Genomic DNA, 20390 nt, shown 5'->3' with positions numbered 1-20390 from the left:
GCTTCTGCAGCAATCTTTGTTAATGACAGTGAGAAGTAGTGCTTAGAGAAAAAAAGAGGCATTTCTTTTCTTCTTTTTCTTTTCCAAACCTATCTAAAGCTTTTTCCAGCTTGCTGTTGTATATATCTGCAAGCTGTTCAGTCATGTGTGTGCAGCCAAGTAATCTTGACTCCTGCTGCATGGTATCCTTACAGTCCAGCTGTTCAGAAACAGCTCAGACCACAGTTTCTTTGATGCATACACACTTTGTGTGGGATTTTCCAAAAGGCTCTACAAAGAGTCCAAGGAACAAATGGGCACACAAGCATCTCTTCTTCCATATCTGTAGTTAAGACGATGCCCAGCCCACTGTGGAGTCCCTGGGCAATACCAGGTGAAATCCGAGGCCCTTGGCACTTTCCTCTATAGCTAAAAGAGAATTCAGGTCTCTGGTGACAGCACATTGGTGTACTTTGGCTTGCACTGCAAAAATAAATACATAAATGGTACCGGTTAGACAATCTAGGTTGTATCAAAACACAAAGGAATTTTTATACTCACCGGTTATGAGGATCTAACCAATTGTTTAGCCTCACACCACTGATCTTTACAGCCTCCACTGCCTCTGTTATTTGTATATTGCTAATTCTATCGTTGCCTTGTATGCTGCTCCACAACTACTGCTCCAGACCCTGCGAGGCTGGGAACAGATGCAGAAGCAAGCCTTGCTCCTGCCAAGCTTTCCAAAAACAGCTCATCCTAAGGTCTTCACTGTGCTGGCACTATCTCTGCAGAGGGGGAGAAAGAGATGGCAGGATTTATTTGAGTGTGAGCTCCAGCCCTTTCCCTTTGCTTTCTAGCAGTGGCATACAAACGAATCCGTGTTGCTTTGAGAAAGTGAGAATACATCAGCCTCAACATATGTTTTGCTTTTTTCCTTAGTGAAAAGCTTTTCCTCCCTCGATATTAGAAAGGTATTTAACAAATCCAGTAGTCTCCTGATGTTTATCTGACCACATGAAAAAACCCATCTTTTGTGTGTTTTGCTTTTTTATTTTTTTTAGAAAAATGTCCGTCTTCTGGGGTTTTTTGTAATTTTTGTTGTATTCAATGAATGTTCAATTTAATGCAGAAATATTTTTAAAATCCATTTGCAAAATGTAAAAGCCAAGAACCACTAAAACAACAAGGTATTAATATCTTCAAGAAAAATATAATTCATTCCTCCTCTTCCGCATCCAAAAATATATTCTATTCTTTGTTATTGGTGCCAATGCAATTGCTTACAAATCAATCTGATTTGGGGAGAAAATGGCTACCTGAAACTGAAGCTAGATGCTGCCACCCATAGGCTTAATCCACACTCTGCTTTGATTTAATGCTAGTTTAACTATACTTTTTCTGAAACCTGTACAAACTAAACCATATAACTCTCAGTTGGGATGTGCTGATTTATCAGGATGTCTACAATACTGCAGCTGTATTCACATAGAAAATTAATAATGATGAACTCAGTCGTTTTCAAAGGCATTTGAGTTAGGCAGCAAAGTTATTTTTAGGCCAACCTTTGCACCGAGACTGAAATCGGGTGCCCAGGAGGACCCAGTGATGGCAGTTGCTTTGTCTGCTCTATTGCTGTGACAATACTTGTGTTAAAAACCTCTCTTCCTCCCTCTAGTTTTAGAAACTGGTTTAAAAAAACCCAAAACAAAGAAGTTAGCAGAAAATGGGTGGTCAGCCTGGAGGGGATTATCTAGGTTGATAACAAAGCTTTGTGGTTCTCATTAGGATTAATGAGGATCCTGGGAAAACAAATTCATTCCTGAAACTGTTGAAGTATTCACAGTTCAGTTCTGTGCCTTGAATCAATGAAAATAGGACATAAGGACTCATTTCTTGTCTCAGGGAATTTAGATTGGAAAGCTTCGCTTCTCCCAGCGCGAGAGAGCTGCCCTGGCCTCTCAGCAGAGCTCCACTCACCTGAGTTCTGCACAGGCTCCAGAGGTTATAGATCTTGCCTGTGTGAAGAGGAGGGGTTTATTCATGTCATTATCACGCTGAATATTTGTTACCCTCGGCTCTCACATTCCTGCCGAGAGCCATGTTTTATAGCTGTGGGTTCTGCTAGCTCACAAATAAAGGTCTGCAGTATAAACACTGGTACAGAAGTAGAACACGGTGCAGGTGCAGTTTCTGGCATCCTGTGGTGTGTGAAGTACAGACTTTGGTTGCTCTCCCTTGATAATCTTCACAGCAAAACAGGAGTTTGGTAACAAATGAGATTATTCTGGGCTCTCTCTCTGGAAAATGTCTGTGTTTTAAGAATGTGTTAATCTAGGAAATAATCACTGCTGCTTTTCTTGTTGCCTGTTAGCCAATTACGCCTGCTTAAGACATAGCTGAAATAAATTAGAAGAGACATAAGCCAAAGATATTGTGCTTGTGTGAACTGAGGACAGGAATATGCATTGGATCACTTGTTCCTTTTGATTCTGTAATTTGTGTTTGGGAATTGAAGTAGTGAAGGAATCTATCCTCTTACTTCTGGGTGGGGGAGAAGTATCCCTGTTTTTCTCTGGAAAATGTAAAAAGAGTGTTTACGCTTGGTAGAAGCAATTTTACCCACAGCCTGTGCTTTTTGTAAGCCCCTCCCTGAAGCTTTTAGAAAGAAAGGTACTTGCAGGATATTTTTGTCCAACTTGGTTTACCTACTTTCCTTCTACCTGACAGAGAAGCAGTGGGTCTGTCACTGTGATTCAGACTCAGCCAAATGCCTCCCCTACTGCTACCATAAAAGCCAAGAGCCAGCGCCTGTAAGTCTCCTGTGAATTCCTAGCCCCCCTGGGTTTCCTTGTCTTCTCCAGCTTTCTCTGCTTCCCCCCCCGAAAGGAAATGCATGCTGGCCAAGTGACTGAGCAGTAGTCCAGCAGGCTCAGCTGAAGGAGCAGAGCTTACTTGCCCCATCCCACCAGTCAGTGGTGAGGCTCACCTGCACTCTTCAGTTCCCAGCAGAAACAGGGAGTCCCCACAGAGATTGCATTGATTTTGGTTGAATCTATCTTAAGCTTCAGGACTGACTGGAAGGGACCGAGAAGTGTTGTCATGCTGAGTAAGAGAACAGTTGCATTAGTTTTGGACTCAGACTTCTTGTGTGGTTGCGTCTTACCTTGCTGACATAGCGAAACCTCAGGTAACCCTGCCGAGGCCTGGCACTCACTTTAACTCATGGCATGTGTTTCAGGTTCTCTCTCGGCACCTTCTCAGATATGAGACTTGGCAATCCAGGACTTCACCTAATTCCCCTGTCTTTAGCCCGGATACAAATGTCACTCTGCAGGAACTTCTCTTTTCAGTGGACTTGTCCAGTTCAGCTATCGTAATTTTCCTGGTCCATATTATGACACTGACCTATTACTTTCTCAGTTGTATCTGTAGCTTGCAAACAGCTTAACAAACTGATGGTGTTAAGAGTCTTGAGAGCAAATTCTCAACTTCTTAGTGAATCAGAAAACAACTTGGTGAAAGTGCATTTAATAGTAGGATGTTTTGAAAGGGACACAATGGCCGAGTGACCAAGATGAAAGTTAGAGGAAATACTTATGAGCGAGAAAAGTACCATAGATCTTGTTTCCATCTTCATTAGATATCCTTACCTCAGATGCTGAAGCTTCTTGGTAGAAGGAAGGAGGAGAGAGTCCTCTGCCTTGCCTGGCTGCTGGATTTGGCAGCTAGCATCAGGAAAGACAATGAACACATGGCTTAGTTGTCCAATGAAAGCAGGTATTCAGGATCTCAGAAACTCTAGTTGCCTTTGTCTCAGTAAATTCCAGGATCTGCTACTTCTGTGACATTCTCATCAACTAAAAAATACAATTAAAAAAAAAAAAAGAAAACTCTCTGGTCTAAGCAGTTACTTAAAAATACACATACTGGAAAGCTTGGGAAATTGGAACATGGATCAGAAATTCTGGCAGGGAGATTTACTTCAGAATTAGAGTTACTCTGAAAAGTTTTCATAGCAGCAAGTATGATGTCTAAAGGGCAACTTAAAAATTAATATAGTAATATTACTAATTAATCAGGATTGGTATTTGTCTGGTACTCTGACAGTACTTTCTCCGCCACTGCAAACAATCTGTGTGCGGAGTTTTTGGGCTCGGTATAAACACAATGGCACTGGTGTCCTGGGTTCTATTTCAACTGCAGTTATGCCTCTCGTTTAAAAGAGGAAAAGGGGGAAGTATATTGATTTCTTCTACATAAAGAGTTGAATTCCAGAAGTGTTAATTCCTTTAATACTCAAATGTGTTTCATGTGGTTTTGCACATACAGAATGGATAACAAAGAGGGAGAAGAGAATTTATCTTTACTTAAATAATTACTTCTAATTATTTACAATGTAACAGACAATCAACTAAATAGCTTTGTTTCTCTCCTGCAGCCTCCTCCTCAGATATATGATAAACAGCTGGACGAAAGGGAACATACAATTGAGGAATGGAAAGGTAATCTCAGTTTAGAATTATATGGGAAGGGGTATTTCAGTGGCAAAATGGCCACGTCCCACCACCAAGTGTGTCTGTGTAAAACTAAAAGAATTCCTTTGACATGAAGAATTGTCACTAGCCCTACGAACTGATGCTTTGGCAGGGAAAATATAAGAAATGTCCTGAGGACTATCATTATGTGATTATCTACACAGGTTAATGTTAACACAGGAGATGCAGATTCCAATGCTTTATTCAAGGATATCATCTGGAGAACAGAATACTGTTCAGCAGGATGATGCATGAGAATTTTACCCACAGTAAAAAGCACTGTGTTACTTCATTCCTAGATAGTGCAGAATTAAACAATTCATGTGTTCTAGTTTAACCATATTTTCTCAATTCAGCTCCAAGAAGAGGAGAGGAGGGGAATGGAAGAGAGAGGTCTTAGGCAAGTAGAGCTGTCAGACTCGTAAAGACAAGACAGGGCAGACCTCAGGAGCTCATGGGAGGGCTACGACGCTGTGTTTCATGATAGCTGTTTTGTTCCTGATCACAGGCACTGGCTTCTGTTTGTAACTGTTACAATTCTGCTTTCTAGAACTCATCTACAAAGAAGTTATGAATTCTGAAGAAAAGACTAAAAATGGCGTAGTAAAAGGACAGCCTTCTCCTTCAGGTACTCAGCCCCATTGAATAACTTTGATGTGCTTTCTGTACTGACAAAAAGAGAATGGAGATAGCTGAAGCACTTGGGCTACACTTGCAGTTACATAGATCAATTAAAAAGTTTTTATGAAATCCAGTGCTTCTAGTGGGTTGACCTTGATTAATTGCGCTCCAGCGTCATATTAATACTTAAAAATTGGTCTGTCCTGGTATTTTCTATGGAAAGATCTGTGGTTAGAGATTATATTCCTGTGGGTGGGGAGGCTTATCTCACACTGTTATTATACTGCTTATGGATGGATAACTGAACTAATACTAGTTGATATAAGCAAAGTTGGTGTAAGCAAAATTGGTGATGTTAGCACGCATCCATCTATTGGAAACACAACACTGCACCCCCCCGTGTAAGTATCTGGTACCTACTCTGCTAGTTTGTCCTTTCAGAAGTCTGATAACATTACAATAGCTTGCTGACAAGCTTGGTTGACACTTCAATGAGAAGGGAAAGTTGTCTTCAAACAGACATTCTTAAAGTCCTGTCACAAAAAAATCACAATTGAATTTTATCTGAGGAAAATTCACATCAGCGGCCTTTTCACAGAAATGCAAACTGTGGCTGCCCGTACACAGAAATATCTATTTGTGAAGGGACGCTTTCACTGGCAGGCTTGAAGTGCCCAGATTTTGAGCACGGTGTTCCAGTAGCATTTATAGGTAAAACTACCTTCTGCAGAGCCTTTCCTCAGAGTAAAATCATTTAATTCAGTGTTCTCTACATATTTTCAGAGATATATTTTTTTGCATTCTCATTTTTCACTTGCTGCTGAGCTAACCTAATGTTAGAACAAGAATGAATCATTAGTAACTGAGAGGACAAGGGAGAACATGGCAACAATGAAGGAAGTTAATAGAGTGCTGGATGGTAATATTAAGAGTGTTAGCACTAATTTTTACTAACTGGATTTTGACATCGATGAAGTAAGATGTTGAAAACAATCCATTGCATTCTTGCCGAGTAACAAACAAAGTATAGGACTTGCAGACTTAATTTACCGAACTACTGTACCACAACAGAAAAGAAATCTGGGGCCCTGACAAGTACCTGATAATCCCCATTCTTAAATCTCTCTCCCCTACAGAATTGTGGTTGCAGTCTAATTTATGATCAAGAAACACACTGTAGTTGCTGCTTTCAGGAATTAACTATCAAGGGATTTCTTTATGTGTTCTGTTTTTCCTATGTGGAAGTTTTTATTGTTTATATAAAACATTTCCAAACGTACAAAATTGCCATTTCTTACCTGCCTTTCTTTTGCTGTTCCCCTTTCACTGTTTTTGGATTGTTAGGCACCAACAACTACAGCAACTATTTAAAAATTGCTCTGAGATGAGGCTGTTTTACGAAACAATAGATTTCCTGCTTTTCACCACTTTGTGCACCTGACTTAATTTTTTTCAACTGAATGAAATACTGAAAGAATGAGGTAATATGAGTCACCAGTTCTGAGCATGAGGGAAATGAGGGAGACTACACGCACATTGCTTGTTGGTTGGTGCTCTTGGCAAGAATTCAGAAGGTCAGGATCTGGCACTCTATCAATAATCATAGCAAGCAAGCTGGAGATGAGTTTTCATGCTTACTTGATCAGAGCTTTTGGGGTGACAGCTGAAGTTGACAGCACCAAGGATAACAGTTGCCCACTGATAGTGCAGACTACTTAGAGTGCCTGTGTATCAGAGTGTTAGTCACTTAGTGCTTCCTCTTGTCCTGTAAAGAATTAGTTCATACAACATACAAACTTGAAACGTGGGGCTTGGGGGGAACCTCAAGTGCCCCCCACACTCATGTCTAACAAACAAAATCAACTGTGTCTAAAACTATTCCCAAGAGATACTTCTGCTGCCTGCTCAAAAAAACCTCTGTAGGCTACCTTGTTTATTGTCAAAAAGCTTTTAGTATTGTCTTGCCTCAATCTTTTTTTGCTGGAGTTTAATTCTGTTATTTCTTGTTCTGCCTTCAGAGAACATGGAGAACAGTTTCCTTCATCTTTCTTTCTGGCAGCTTTTAGCTCACGTAAATTCTATTATCGATCTCTACTCAGTCTTCCTTTGAACTTTACTACCCACATCTTTCAATCTTACTGCTTTTCTCTACACTTTATCTAGTTGACTTGTACCTTTCATAGATCACAGTGTCTGAACCTATCTGTTTAAGGCACTAGTAATGCTGAATTGAGTGGAAAGGTTTGCATGGAGGTGTGCATGTGTGTTATATAAATATGTAAGCAACATGTGCAAACAACATATGCATGTCCACATGCACACATAAACTGAATTTAATCTTAGATGGCAGGTTTTGCTTTTCTGTTCTTTCTATGCCACAGAATTGCTAAATGGTTCTGTTTTATTTATACATTCAGATGCTGTACCCCTTACCAACATGCTCACTATTCAAAGGGCTCATGCCATATCATTACTTGGCTGGGAGTGGAACTCAGCCACAACAATACATGTGAGAAACAACCACTGAATTTAATCACCCTTCGGGATTGTTGACTAATTCACATCCTTATAACATGAAGATACATACCTTTCATATACCTATATCCTCTCCAAAATACACACATTTCTATATGGCTATCACACATATATATGTGCATCTTCTGTTGAGGTGTCCTTCTGGGTTTCACGGAAGATGTATTATTTATTTCAAATTGCTTGCTTTACCAAGAAGTGCAGTAGAACTTTTCACAAGCAGTCTCAGGGCTCTTCTGCTTGGTCATTTCTGAAGCAGAGAAGCAAAGGATATAAATTGTTTTATGCAAAGATATGGTTAATGCATTAAAAAAAGTGTTTCGGACTAGTATTATCAAACAGCAGATATTTCTGTTACATAAAAAATTTAATACAAGGCCATAGATTATTTAGATAAGTTCTCTCCTAAGTAAATAACCTTGCAGCTATTTGCAGATTTTCTCTGCTCTGACACTGCATACTTTCTAACCTCCTCTCACACTCTCCCCTAGTCTTCACTACCCAGCTATAGTTTCATATCTAACATTCTCAACTGTCTTCTAATTTCTGGATACTGAATATAATATTATATATATATATAAAATACTATATTCAGTATCCCAAATATAATATATATATATATATATATGAATATAATAGTGCTGATCTTAGTGCAGCTTATTCTTAGCAGTTCCCTTTCTTGCTGAAAAGTGCTCTTTTACTTTTCCCTTCCTGCCTTTTAGTTGCTGTCTGATTTGGCCAGTTTTGTTCCTATCACCCAAGAACTACTGGATACCTTTAGTAGCCCACTTTGTCATGTGCAGAGCCTAAATTAAGCAGCCGATGGACTTGCCAAGCATTGCAACGTTGGATATCAAGAGTTACTAATTACATGACTTATAAGAAGCTGTGCAAATCCTGAAGACAGACACAAGGCTTTTTTTGGAAACAGCAAAAGCTGCAGTTCTTTCAGTTTTTTCCCCCCGCCATATGTACCACTTTGCAGCTGAAGTCTTAAAAGCACTTCCATAGGTGCTAATTAAATAGGGCTTCACAGGAGCCTTCTGAGGAAGGAATCCCTGGTTTACAGCAGGGTAGCTGATGTGTGGCTTAGAAGAGTAGCTGTCAAGTCAATGGCAGAGCCAGGAACAGACCCCAGGAACTGTTTCTCACCTGCTCTAACCTGTGGCTCTTTTCCTCGACCCTGCAGCCAGCAAGAAGCTTCCTGCCGAACAGCAAATTCATTAATGGGGCTCTTTTTCTCTTTTGAATGCACCTCTGTCATTTCTGCATGTTCACCTGGCACCCATCCCTTCAGGAACAAGTTGTTGTAGCACCAGGCAGGTGCTGAGCGTAGCAAATGAAGCATTACTGATTGACTAGGACAGCTTTTGGTTGAGTTTCTGAGTGTTGCTGTGTAAGTTCTGCTTTCTGCTGCTGAATTCTTTAATTCTGTCATTTAGGTTTGGTGTGGGTTTTTGGTTTTGTGGGTATTTTGTGAGTCTGGGTGCTTTGAGGCTGCAACAGTAACTGTCAGGTCTGTGTGCTGTGTCACACGGAATTGTGCTGAAATCTAGGAACAACCATATAAATGCACTTACCAGAAAATTATGGGCTGCACTGATACTTGCTGAAATGAACATAGCAGGGTTTATTGAATTCAGTGGTGATGAATCAGACAGAGCATAACAAAATCTTCACCTATACAATTTCTGCAGCTATTTCTTCAGCTATTATGCCTAGCTAAGCTGATCGCACATTCATCAAAGAAAGCTGCATAGCAACAGTTTGGTCAAAAATCGATTGAACCTACTGGAATTCTTTTCATTTGATTCCTGGGACAGTATCTATGACTTAAAGGCAGGCTTCTGTCCAGCACTGTAAACATTTAGAAAGGTAATATATTGTTTAGTCATTGATATAATTAAATGCAGTCATATTTTTACTATATTTAAATGTGTTTGTTATGACTGATTAGTATTTTCATAAAATGCCACATTGTTTAATAACATGTAAACATGAAGTAACAGTATTGTACTGGATGATTACTGATCAATATGAATGAGGCACGTGTAAATAACTTAGGAAAACAAATCTCCTGTCAGAAAAGATGGATGATTGCTGTCTGAAGTCACCAGTGAGATGTCATTGAGATTGCTCTTTTTGCAGCATTTACAAAATTACCTATTTTATTTTCCAAACATATCAAGATGATAAACTAATTTAAGGGTTTTTCTGATGCCAGAGTGTCTTTGTACTACTACAACAGCAGAAAGCAGTTCCCATCAGGAGCTCTGAACGTGAACGTATCTGTCTCTGTTTTGTGCATATTTATAGCAATGTGTATACAGGGAAGAAAAAGTTGAGGGAAACAGAAGAGTGGTTGGAGGTATGATATGGTGGCTTGTTTTCTCAAAGTAATGTTTTTATTGCAAACTGGAAAGGGACAGAAATCCTCTCTTTTGCCCATACCATCATGTATTTTGCCTAGGCTGCAGAGATGGCTATTAATTTCTGTATTAAGGATATATGAGTTTTGTAATTTTACTAGGTGTGTTTTATTAGGTGTGTTCTCTGGCTTTCCAAGGCAATAGATGTTAATTTCTGTCCATTTTGAGGAAATGAAAATCTGTAACAGTCAGCTGAGAAAACTTCTTGGCCATAAGAATGAAATAGCATCTATCTGCAGAACAAAGATCTGTGTGTCATGGTGACTAGCAACGACTTCCAGCTGTGCAATATCATGCAAAATCACATATTTTATTGTCATTAATATTTAATGAAAATTAATGTATCCCTCTCAAACTGCAGACAGTGTTAATTTTGGTGGAAACAAAATGTTGCCTGAAAGTTCAGTGGAAAAATTGCCTATCAAACTGTTGTTTGCTGCTCTGAGAACTTACGTATGAGCTGAGGTTAATGGGCAGACTGATGGTTGAGCAGCCACAGATGCACAATTAAGTACATTCTTCACGTGGCTCTGTATTTATCACAGTTATCGGCATTTATAGGACTGATAGTTTCTGATAATATTCAAAGATGTGATACATCATAGAATCACAGAATGGTTTCGGTTGGAAGGGACCTTAAAGACCATCCAGTTCCACCCCCCCTGTCACGGGCAGGGACACCTTCCACTAGCCCAGGTTGCCCAAAGCCCCATCCAAACTGGCCTTGAACCCTTCCAGGGAGGGGGCAGCCACAGCTTCTCTGGGCAACCTGTGCCAGTGTCTCACATCCATAAATCTCCCCTCTTTCAGTTTAAAGCCGTTACCCCTCATCCTATTCCTACACTCCCTGATCAAGAGTCCCTCCCACCTTTCCTGTAGCCCCTTTCAGTACTCAGGGAGGCCGCTCTAAGGTCTCCCCAGAGCCTTCTCTTCTCCAGCTGAACCCCTCCAACTCTCTCAGCCTGTCCTCACAGGGGAGGTGCTCCAGCCCCCTGAGCATCTTTGTGGCCTTCTCTGGCCCCACACGAGCGGGTCCGTGTCCTTCTGATGTTGGTGCCCCCAGAGCTGGACACAGCACTGCAGGGGGATCTCATGAGAGCGGAGCAGAGGGGAAGAATCCCCTCCCTCGCCCTGCTGGCCACACTTCTCTGGATGCAGCCCAGGACACGGTTGGCTTTCTGGGCTGCGAGTGCACATTGCTGGCTCATAGTCAGTTTACCATCCACCAACACCCCCAAGTCCTTCTCCTTGGGGCTGCTCTCAATCCACTCTTTGCCCAGCCTGTATCTGTGCTTGGGATTGCCCCGACCCATGTGAAGGACCTTACACTTGGCCTTGTTGAACTCTATGACATTTGCACGGTCCCACCTCTGCAGCCTGTCCATGTCCCTCTGGATGGCACATCCCTTCTCTCCAGAGTGTGACCGCACCACACAGCTTGGTGTTGTCAGCAAACTTGCTGAGGGTTCAGTTAATGATAATCTCATGAAGATACATCCTTTGTTTCACAAAGTCAAAGTGATTTTTTGGATAATATCTGGTACTATTGTCATTTTACAGAGGACAGGTCAACTTGGATGCACAAAAATACTGCCAAAACTGAAATCCTGGGCTTAGTCACCTAGTCATTAACTAAGAAGAAGAAATCAGCCGTATCTGCATTGCCACTATATGATTTGATGCCACCCATTCTACTAAACTATTTACAAAAAACCTGGGATTTTATGAGAGAGTATGGAGGATTGGGTTGGTTTTTTTAATCATCTTGTTGGTGCCTGTGTAATCCTAGCAGGTATTGGATGGTTGGGTGTTTTGTAACTCTAAGAAGGCTAGGAAGAAGTGGAGTAATAGACACAGCATGAGCTATACCTCCTAAGTCAGGCTGTGAGGGAAGGAATTTCCTGCTAACATATTTGATATTATCCAATGTCTAAAGTTGGTATGACTAATGTTTGCCATTGTTTAAAGTGATCTGTGTACTTACATGCCTGTTGCCACAGGGTGAGTATCGTTTCCTTTTTAAACTGTGAGAAGTTCTGGGGTTTCAGGTTTAATCACATTGGTGTTCGTTTTCGTAGCACAGGTGCAGCAGTGAACAGCAGTGAAAGCCTCCCTCCATCCTCATCTGTCAATGACATCTCATCCATGTCCACGGATCAAACTCTGGCGTCTGACACGGACAGCAGCCTGGAAGCTTCTGCGGGACCCCTCGGTTGTTGCAGGTGACTAGCCGCCTGCCTGCGAAACCCAGCGTTCTTCAGAGGATGATGTAATTTAAGAGGAAAAATTAACAGGAGTTAAGAGATGAAGAGAAATAAAGTACAAAGATTTAAACAAAACAAACAAAAAAAAATCTTTTCAGCCTGCTTCTCCTACAGAGTTATGTAATGCAGCTAAGCTCAAGTGTATATTTAACTTATAGTTGCTCTGCTTTGGTCTTCTTCCAATGATGCTTACTAGGGGGGAAAAAAAAAAAGGAACTGAAAAATCCTTTTTTTTACCCCCTCCCCATAAGATGTAAAATTAATGGCTGCAAAACCAGCAATCTGCAACTGTCCTTTTCACACTGGCATGACAAGGTGTGCAGTAGCCACTCTCAAACACAGGAGTGTGCATCTGCCTTCACTCTCTTTGTTTTAGCATCCTGCCCAGTGAGGCAGATAGGGATGTACACGCATTTTTGTTCATGTACGAATAGCACATAAACACACGTGCCAGTAGAATTCTGGCAGTGTATGCAGCTGTGTAGCTATTGGAACAGGCACATCTGCATACATAGTTAGTGTGCACTCAACTAAATGGCCCATTTCAGGTGAACTGCATAACTATATACGTGATATTACCAGTATATATTCTGTTTGTTTGCTCACTGATGAGGCTGTGTATCTTGTATGAGGATTTGTGGAAGTGTAAATAACCACATCGAATTGTGGCTCCCTCAGATACTTGAAGATGTAGCACCAAAATTTCTGCTGAGAGTTGTATATATATTTTGAAATAATAACCAGTTTGTATTGAAAGAAGAAGCCACGGAGCTTCATAGAAAAATGTTTGTTTGTGAATGTTAAGACTTATTGTTCTGATTTTTAGAGCAGATACGCCAAGCTAAGACCAGGTTAGAAGGAAGCACAGGTATCTTTGCAAGCTACAGGGAACAAGAATGAAGGGGTTTTATGCATGTCTAAGCCCAGAAAGATTTATGTCAGTAAGCAATTTTTCCTGACAAGGAAGAGTCCTGACAAGGTGAGTTATCATCTTAGTTCATAGATAGGCTCGCTATTCTGAATTACATGTATGCTTGTATGTTAGGGGGTACGACAGGGTTGGGGAACGGGCAGATTATGATCAAAAGGACATGCAACAACTTGTTTTTATTTTATGTCTAGGTCTTTATTAAGTTACATAGAGAAAAGCTATTTGCAGCCCCGCTCCCTCTCAGTCTGTGTTTGTGGCTTAGAGGTTGTTTTCCCTTTAAATCATTTCCTTGCAGGGTTCTCTGCTACCAAGAGAACAGGCCTTCTCTAGGTGCTTTTGGTTGTTCATTTGCTTGTGACAAATCATCTGACTCCCCAGGAAGTTCTATCAGCTGTGTTACATGGAAAAGAACCACAGAGTGCATAGGTCTAGTATTCCTATATTTGCAGTAATAGCAGAAGATATCGATCAGCTAGTGCACTGGGCTGAAGGGGTTGTAATCAGGGGTCTTGGGCAGGTTTGACAAGTTCCAAAGAACCCAACAGTGACTGAATATCAATTTGATTTTACATAGGATTCCCAGTGGTAAGTAACAGCAAGTGTTTTTACCAGAGAATGGCAAAACTCCACACAGAATTTCAGAACAACTGAATATTTTTCCATCCAAAACAGCAATTAGCATTTTCCACTGCAAGGTCATCACTACCTGAGTTGGACATTAACTACAATCTGAGTCATCTCTCCTCTTACCAAAGCGTGCCATGTAAACTGAAATGAGCTAAATCATACTCTAATGCTTTCCCAAATGTCAGAGAGAAACTGTTTAGAATATATTACTGGATATTTTAAATTCCCTAATTCTTAGGTATTCAAAGTTCTACCCAAATAGGACTGTTCTATTAGGTGGCTTGCAAGCCTGCCATTCTGGGGTGGAAAAAAAATTGAGTATCAAGTCAGATTTTGGTCAAAAGGAGGAAAGCAAAGAAAAAAAATTCTCTCCAGGGTGGGGAGGAGGGGAGGTAAAATTAAATGGATATAAAATAATTTCAGACTTGGTAGGTCTGAGCTGTCTCAAAATTGCTGTAGGAAATGTTTCTTTTCCCCAGGTATATTTTTGGTAGGTATTTATGGAAAGTTTTTTGATAATTAAATTAGGTTGATAATGTTCTAAAAACTCAGAGCAGTGATTGTAAAAGCAATAATTTACTACTGCTAAAAATATTTAGCAATATTCTCTCTTAAGCCATGAAATATAAAGTAATTGTGATGTAACTCTCACTTCAAAGCCGATGATCATAAAAGTATGAAAGGTAAACACCAATGCTCTGTAGGTATGAAGGCAATAACACCAAGGGTGACTTCTTAGCAATAATAAAATGTATCACCTCCAGATTTAATTCATCATAGATATATATTAATAATATTCAGGTAATTAGTATCTGCTTTACATTCCTTAGTGTGCACCACTTGGGTGTGTTATTTAAACAAAACAAAAAAAAAGTGTCTCAAAGAGGCAAAGCTGTATGTAAGAGAAACTGCAAAAATACCACAAGTATAGATCATAGAAACTTGGAATAATCACAGCTCATTGACAGTGATATTAGGGAGATGCGGCATAGGCAGTAGCAGAAAAGTCATTTATAGTAGACAGATGCTTACAAATCTCCCACGTTTCATGTATTGAAATCAAACAACATGCTCTCAGTTCCATGGTATAATTCAGTCTTGTTTGGGTTCGTGAGTGCTGCGTAGATAACCAGTCACCACAGAAGATGTCGTAGTGATCAGTGCTAAATGAACCCACAACACAGAAGTTATATAGCTTTATTCCCAGAAGCCCTGATTCCACTAAGCACCAGTGCTTGTACAAACATTTAATGGAGACTATAGGGATGCATTCACAATTTTAACTAGCATGTGCTTTTGTCCTTTGCTCAGCAGCGATTGACATCAGCATGTGCTTAAGTGCCTTGCTGAAATGGGGCCTAAAAGAATTACTGCATCTCTTTTTGTCCTCAAATTAGTTAAGTCTCCTTTATGAGAAGCTCTGTCTGGGGGAGGACACTTGGGGCTGTCCACATTGGACACTACAAAAAAGCCATCAATGAAGAAAAGCAATAGTTCTTTACAGTTCTGGTCCTTGTATGTCCAAACTGAAGTAGTGACCATCAAACAGGAATAGTATTCTTTGTCTTCTTTGTGTCAGGAAGTTGGTGCTGTCAGCTGATACCTTACAAGAATGCATGTACTCTTGAATAAAAGACTCAAGTGAGGATGTTCTGTAGCTGTGTTAAGATAAACAAAATTTTTCTTTCTGATTCCAGAAGTTTTGATACCCTTCTCTTCAAGTCTATTCCCCTTTTTTCCAGTATTCTGTTCAGTTTGCTAATGATAGATGCTTTTCTTATTTTTCTTGCCAGTGATCTTTTAAATCTACCTCTGTTTAAAATGTTACTAAATAGTACTTGAGCAACAATTTTCACCTCATTCTCTGAGGTTTGCAGTTATAAGCATAATTGCCACCAGTACAGACATGTAGGAAATTGGGAAGCCAGAGATCCATGACAGATGTTCCAAGGTATTTAGGCACTAAAGATGCAACCAGAGAGGCCGTGCCAGAAGTAACATATCCTCCATCAGCATGAGTGGCAGCTGGACACCTTGGTATTTTTGAAAATATGCCTAAGAGCCTATTGGTATCTTATGTGCCTGAATACCCGCAGAATGTCCCAAGTGGCTTACTTAAGTCATGTAGATAGCCATCAGCAGGTGAGGAAAATGGCAGAAGCATCTTAACTGTCAGTAGCTGCTCAGAGCACTAGCTGCAAAAAATAGCATTGAGAAGGTAGAGAGGAAAGTTGCTGCAAAACATTCCTGCTTTATTTTCAAATGGAGTACTTCTGAACAGTATGAAAAACCAAAAAAGAAAAAAAAAAAGTCAGAATTGCTCTTAAAAGACCCTTCCTCCATTTTTCTTCTCACTGATGAGTTTAAATGAGGATGAGGTATTGAGTTACTTCAAGTTGATGCAAGGTTATGCACGTTTTCAATCCAAAATTTTCTGTAATTTTTGAAATCAGTCTTCAGATACTGACTTGATAGCTGGAATAGTATCTTGTGAGTTTTGACGGTATTTCATTAGAATGTAATAATCTTTGGAGAGTTCAGATATTTGAGTTGGTCACACACTGATTTATGCAAATCAGACTGTGGTTGATAATCCACCCATACTATCTAGAATTCCATGGCACAGATACAGTCAGGAATCTTAGCAAGCTTGCATTATACAAAGTGGAGTTTAAATTGGAATGCAAGTACGGTAACATGTCAAAAAAAAGCTACCAAAAACCTGATCAGGTACTTCCCTAATGCACTGATGATTTTTCCTCTGGAAATCACCAGTTTCTGCATGATATTGGCCTCCAGAGATTAACCAAGACAGATGATCGTGTCACTGTATCACCTTTCTAAACTTATAACCAAGAATCAATTCATATATACGGTTTTCTCTTCATATAAATTGCTTTAGCTTCAAGCTTTGGGCTAACGATACTGAAGAAATTACACTTGTTGCAGTGCCTTTAGGAAGTTTTCCAAAGCAGTGCTACTTAACTGATTTGGATTGTATTCTAATGTTTGTCAGTGAGCACCAGTGATTTCTTTTCCACCAACATATTTTCTCATGAAAAATATGCTAACAGTCAATTTTAGAATTGCCTGAGAGAGTCAGTTTCAGCATTTCTCCCAAATATTAAAAAAAAAGGAAAATGCATTTTAGGTATCCTGAAATCATTGTAAAATGTAATTGGAATATTTTAATTTAAAATAAGTTTTAATAGCCAATGTTAGCTTATTTATATCACAAACTTTGCAGTATTTCAAAGTACCAAAAATTATTTTCGTTTTGGTTCTATCTATATTTCTTTCTTCATGCTTACTGAGATTTTAAAATTGTGTGTGAATTCAAATGTGCAAAAACAAAACAAAAAAAAGGCATTTTGCAACAAACTCTGTGTGCTTCGAGGGAGAGCAATATGAAAGAAAACCTGCAGGGAAGAATTAGGCTTTTCTTTTAATAGTCTGGCAAAAAAGTGTGAGTTAGAGATTCACTTTAAATTTAGGCTTTTGTTTTTTCTTTGCTTTCATATGTGTGTGTAGGAAAGAGAGGGAGTGCATATAGATGTGATTTTTAGAACTTGTGTTCTATTCATAATTGATCCACGTTCTCAGTGTGGATAAAGTATGCAATTGTAACATAATCACACATCTTCAAGAATCTGACGGTTGTGCCTATTTGAACTTCCACCACTTTACAAAGGACATGGTTAACTAATTGCAAGCTCAAGCTGATCTTTTTCACACACACACAGAAAATTATTGTGCAGTAGGTTTGAATATTCCACAAATATGTAATGTCTTAATTAGTAAGATGCTTGGGGGAGGCAGGGGAATGATGAAAGTGTCATCTTCACCGATGAGCTGGAAAACAGACCTGTCCAGTGGAATTTAGTGGAATCAGCTTAGTGTATTAGGAACTTGCCAGTGTGGTCTGATTTTTTTTTTCTTTTCTTTTTGTTTTTTTAAATTAACTATTGATTGCAGGAGGTGAACTGTTTAATTTAATTTCTGTTCAGGCTCATTGACCCATGGCGAGTTTGAGTTTTAAAGAGGGTCTGAGTCGACAAAAGAATGTTGAAAAACTTTAACTGAGGCTAATGGTGCCTTTTTACCTGAGAGCAAAAAGCTGAAAAGCACATATTGAAGGAAGACACAGTCAATTTGGGAAATAAATGTATGCCTACCATGCTTATCATTTCAGACAGGTAAGCCTGTCTCTTTTGCTAATTTTCACTGAACAGGGCCATTCTTGTCTTCTGGAAAGCAAGATATTTATAATGTAAATAGTTGTATTGATTTTTTTTCCTTCCTCTGTAACTAATCTGTAATAATCCAACACACTATTTCTGTTAAATCTTTTACAATAAGGCCGTTGTATGCCTAAATATGGTTGACCTCTGACCTTTTCCTACATCAGTCACATGCTGAAAAGGAGGGTGATGGAGGTTTCAGTGTACATATAGAATCATGTATATTTAGTAAATTGAGTAAGTGGGACTTATGGCCAGTATACATTAAGCCACAACAGTAACAAAGCTCCAGATCTTAACTAGCAAAAACAACTGTTCACCTTGCCATGTCCATCCTGTAATAAGATCTAAGTTGCACCTGCCTGTAGTTCTGCATGATCAGACTTCAAAGTATAATTAACAAGATCTGTAATGTATCAGTGTTGATAAACGTAGATGTAAAAAAAAAAAAAAGAAAAAAGAAAAAACTTGACCAACAAAAGAAAATCAACAACAGCAACAGTTCAGTATCAAGACTGGAAGATGAGACATGTCCGATTTTGTTGCGCAGTTATAGCTGAAAAGAACCACCGTGGTGTCAGTCAGCATAAATGGACTGCAGTAGTGACATTTGTTACGGAACCAACCTTATTTCCATATTGTTTTGTTCCTACCCTGTTTTCCTTTGACCAGCTGTTGTTCCCTGTGTGTAGTACAGGGGAGAACAGGGCCTCAGCCATCAGTGTTTTATGGGTCAATGTCGCATCAATGATTTTTGATTTCTGTTCGTTTAGCAATTACTGAACTAAGATGGGAATCTTGTGTTCTCCCATGTGTCAAAAGGAATCCTGTCAGAGCTTCCTCATGAGGATACTCTTCTCACTGCTGTCTTGACTCCTGTCAGCTGAATGACTTTGCAGTGTTCCCAGTAAACAGCACAACACAGCAAACCATATTGACCGAGGGCTTCATTACACGTGTGTTGTGCATCTGTCCTTTTACGGGGGCTCAAAGTCATGCAGGGACAGGACTCAATTGAAATATGGTATGTACTCTATGCATGACGCCTATATTACACCTTTATGACCTTATAGTGGTAAAAATGCTGATCTTTACAGATGTGGATTTGGACCATCTTTTCTTTGGAGGAAAGTTGTAGTGAACCTCGGTCCTTATCCCACAAACCACTCGCTCCTATCCAGAGCAGCTAAGTGGACGTTCAAGCGGTGCGAGGGCCTTCTGGGGGGCCGTGCACAGGGGTGAATTTCATGCTGTTTGAATGTGATCTTGCCAAAAAGCCTGTATGACTAGCAGGGGAGACTGTGACTGTTCTATAAGGAGTGTTTGTGTTGTTCACTTTAAAACAAGCTTTGCTAATTAAAATAGTGTGTTCTGGAGTCCTATTTGAATGGCATGAAGGGTATCAATGAAGAAGATACAAAGTATGCTCGCACAACTCTCCTGGCTTCTTGTTTCTTTTCTTTCAGCCCTGGCTAGAGAACACAGATAAAGCTGTAAACATGTGGAAGTTGCCAGGATTACAAAATCCAGTTAATGCTGCTTCTGATGTGCTTCATAGGCTTAATCCTAAATACCACCATTCATTTAAGAAGCATTTACAGCGCTACAGAAATGTAAAGGGATCTTAATGTATATGAGAGTCAGACTTTTTTTCTTTAAGAAGCTAAAGAGTTTATTCCCCTGGTTGAGTGCCTAAAAATATTGGGGGAAAAAATAACCATATGACTGGACAGAATAAAGAAAACTGCCAATTAAAAGCTAGTCCTCTCCCATCTCTTGCCCTGTTAAAAATGTAAATCAAAATCAAGCTGCCAACAACAACAACAACAACAACAACAACAAAAACAAACCACCATACCAAATGCAGTTACTATTTGGGGACTGATTTTTCACAAAGTTGAACACACTTCAAGTGAAAAAAGAACAAAAAGGGGAGAGGTGCTGCCTTTTGGAAAACATTGCTGTTTCTCAATTCTTGCACCAGCTATCTGTGCCCATTATATTTCCAAGAAAGTCAAACCATAACACACAAATGTTTTATGTTTGGATTATTTATGTGTAGAGATGAAAAGAAAAATCACAAACAGCCTTCTGTTGAAACAATTTGAAGGGGGGAGCTATAGAAAAGAATGAAATAAAACACCTTGTAAGCACTGTAAAGAAAGAAATTCTTACAGTTCTTGGGACTTAAATGCCATTTCAAACATACTGTGCAGAGCTGGTACTCT

At 39.6% G+C, this 20390-nt stretch overlaps 1 protein-coding gene and 1 long non-coding RNA gene across 12 annotated transcripts in view; one reads left to right on the top strand and one right to left on the bottom strand.

Moving 5' to 3' along the window:
- Nucleotides 1–19597, top strand: part of MAPK10 (mitogen-activated protein kinase 10) — a 189550-nt gene extending 169953 nt beyond the window's left edge. For 10 of the 11 annotated variants that reach the window (XM_074867548.1, XM_074867546.1, XM_074867541.1 and 7 more), the window contains 3 exons: nt 4421–4484; nt 5068–5145; nt 12183–19597. In XM_074867548.1, the coding sequence (XP_074723649.1) occupies nt 4421–4484; nt 5068–5145; nt 12183–12325 (285 nt within the window). In that variant the 3' untranslated portion in view covers nt 12326–19597. Of the gene's footprint in view, nt 1–4420; nt 4485–5067; nt 5146–12177 lie in introns of all 11 variants that reach the window. The other variant, XM_074867550.1, reaches the window with a different exon arrangement.
- LOC141943060 (uncharacterized) lies at nt 328–12209 on the bottom strand. Its single transcript, XR_012628835.1, has 4 exons — nt 12084–12209; nt 7726–7920; nt 3633–3839; nt 328–462 (listed from the first exon to the last, which is right to left on the bottom strand). It is a non-coding gene; the product is annotated as an uncharacterized LOC141943060 (long non-coding RNA).
- Nucleotides 19598–20390: the final 793 nt, after the last annotated feature.

Source organism: Strix uralensis, chromosome 4, assembly GCF_047716275.1.
Source record: "Strix uralensis isolate ZFMK-TIS-50842 chromosome 4, bStrUra1, whole genome shotgun sequence".
Lineage (NCBI taxonomy): Eukaryota > Metazoa > Chordata > Aves > Strigiformes > Strigidae > Strix > Strix uralensis.
This window is presented reverse-complemented; position numbering and strand designations above follow the sequence as displayed.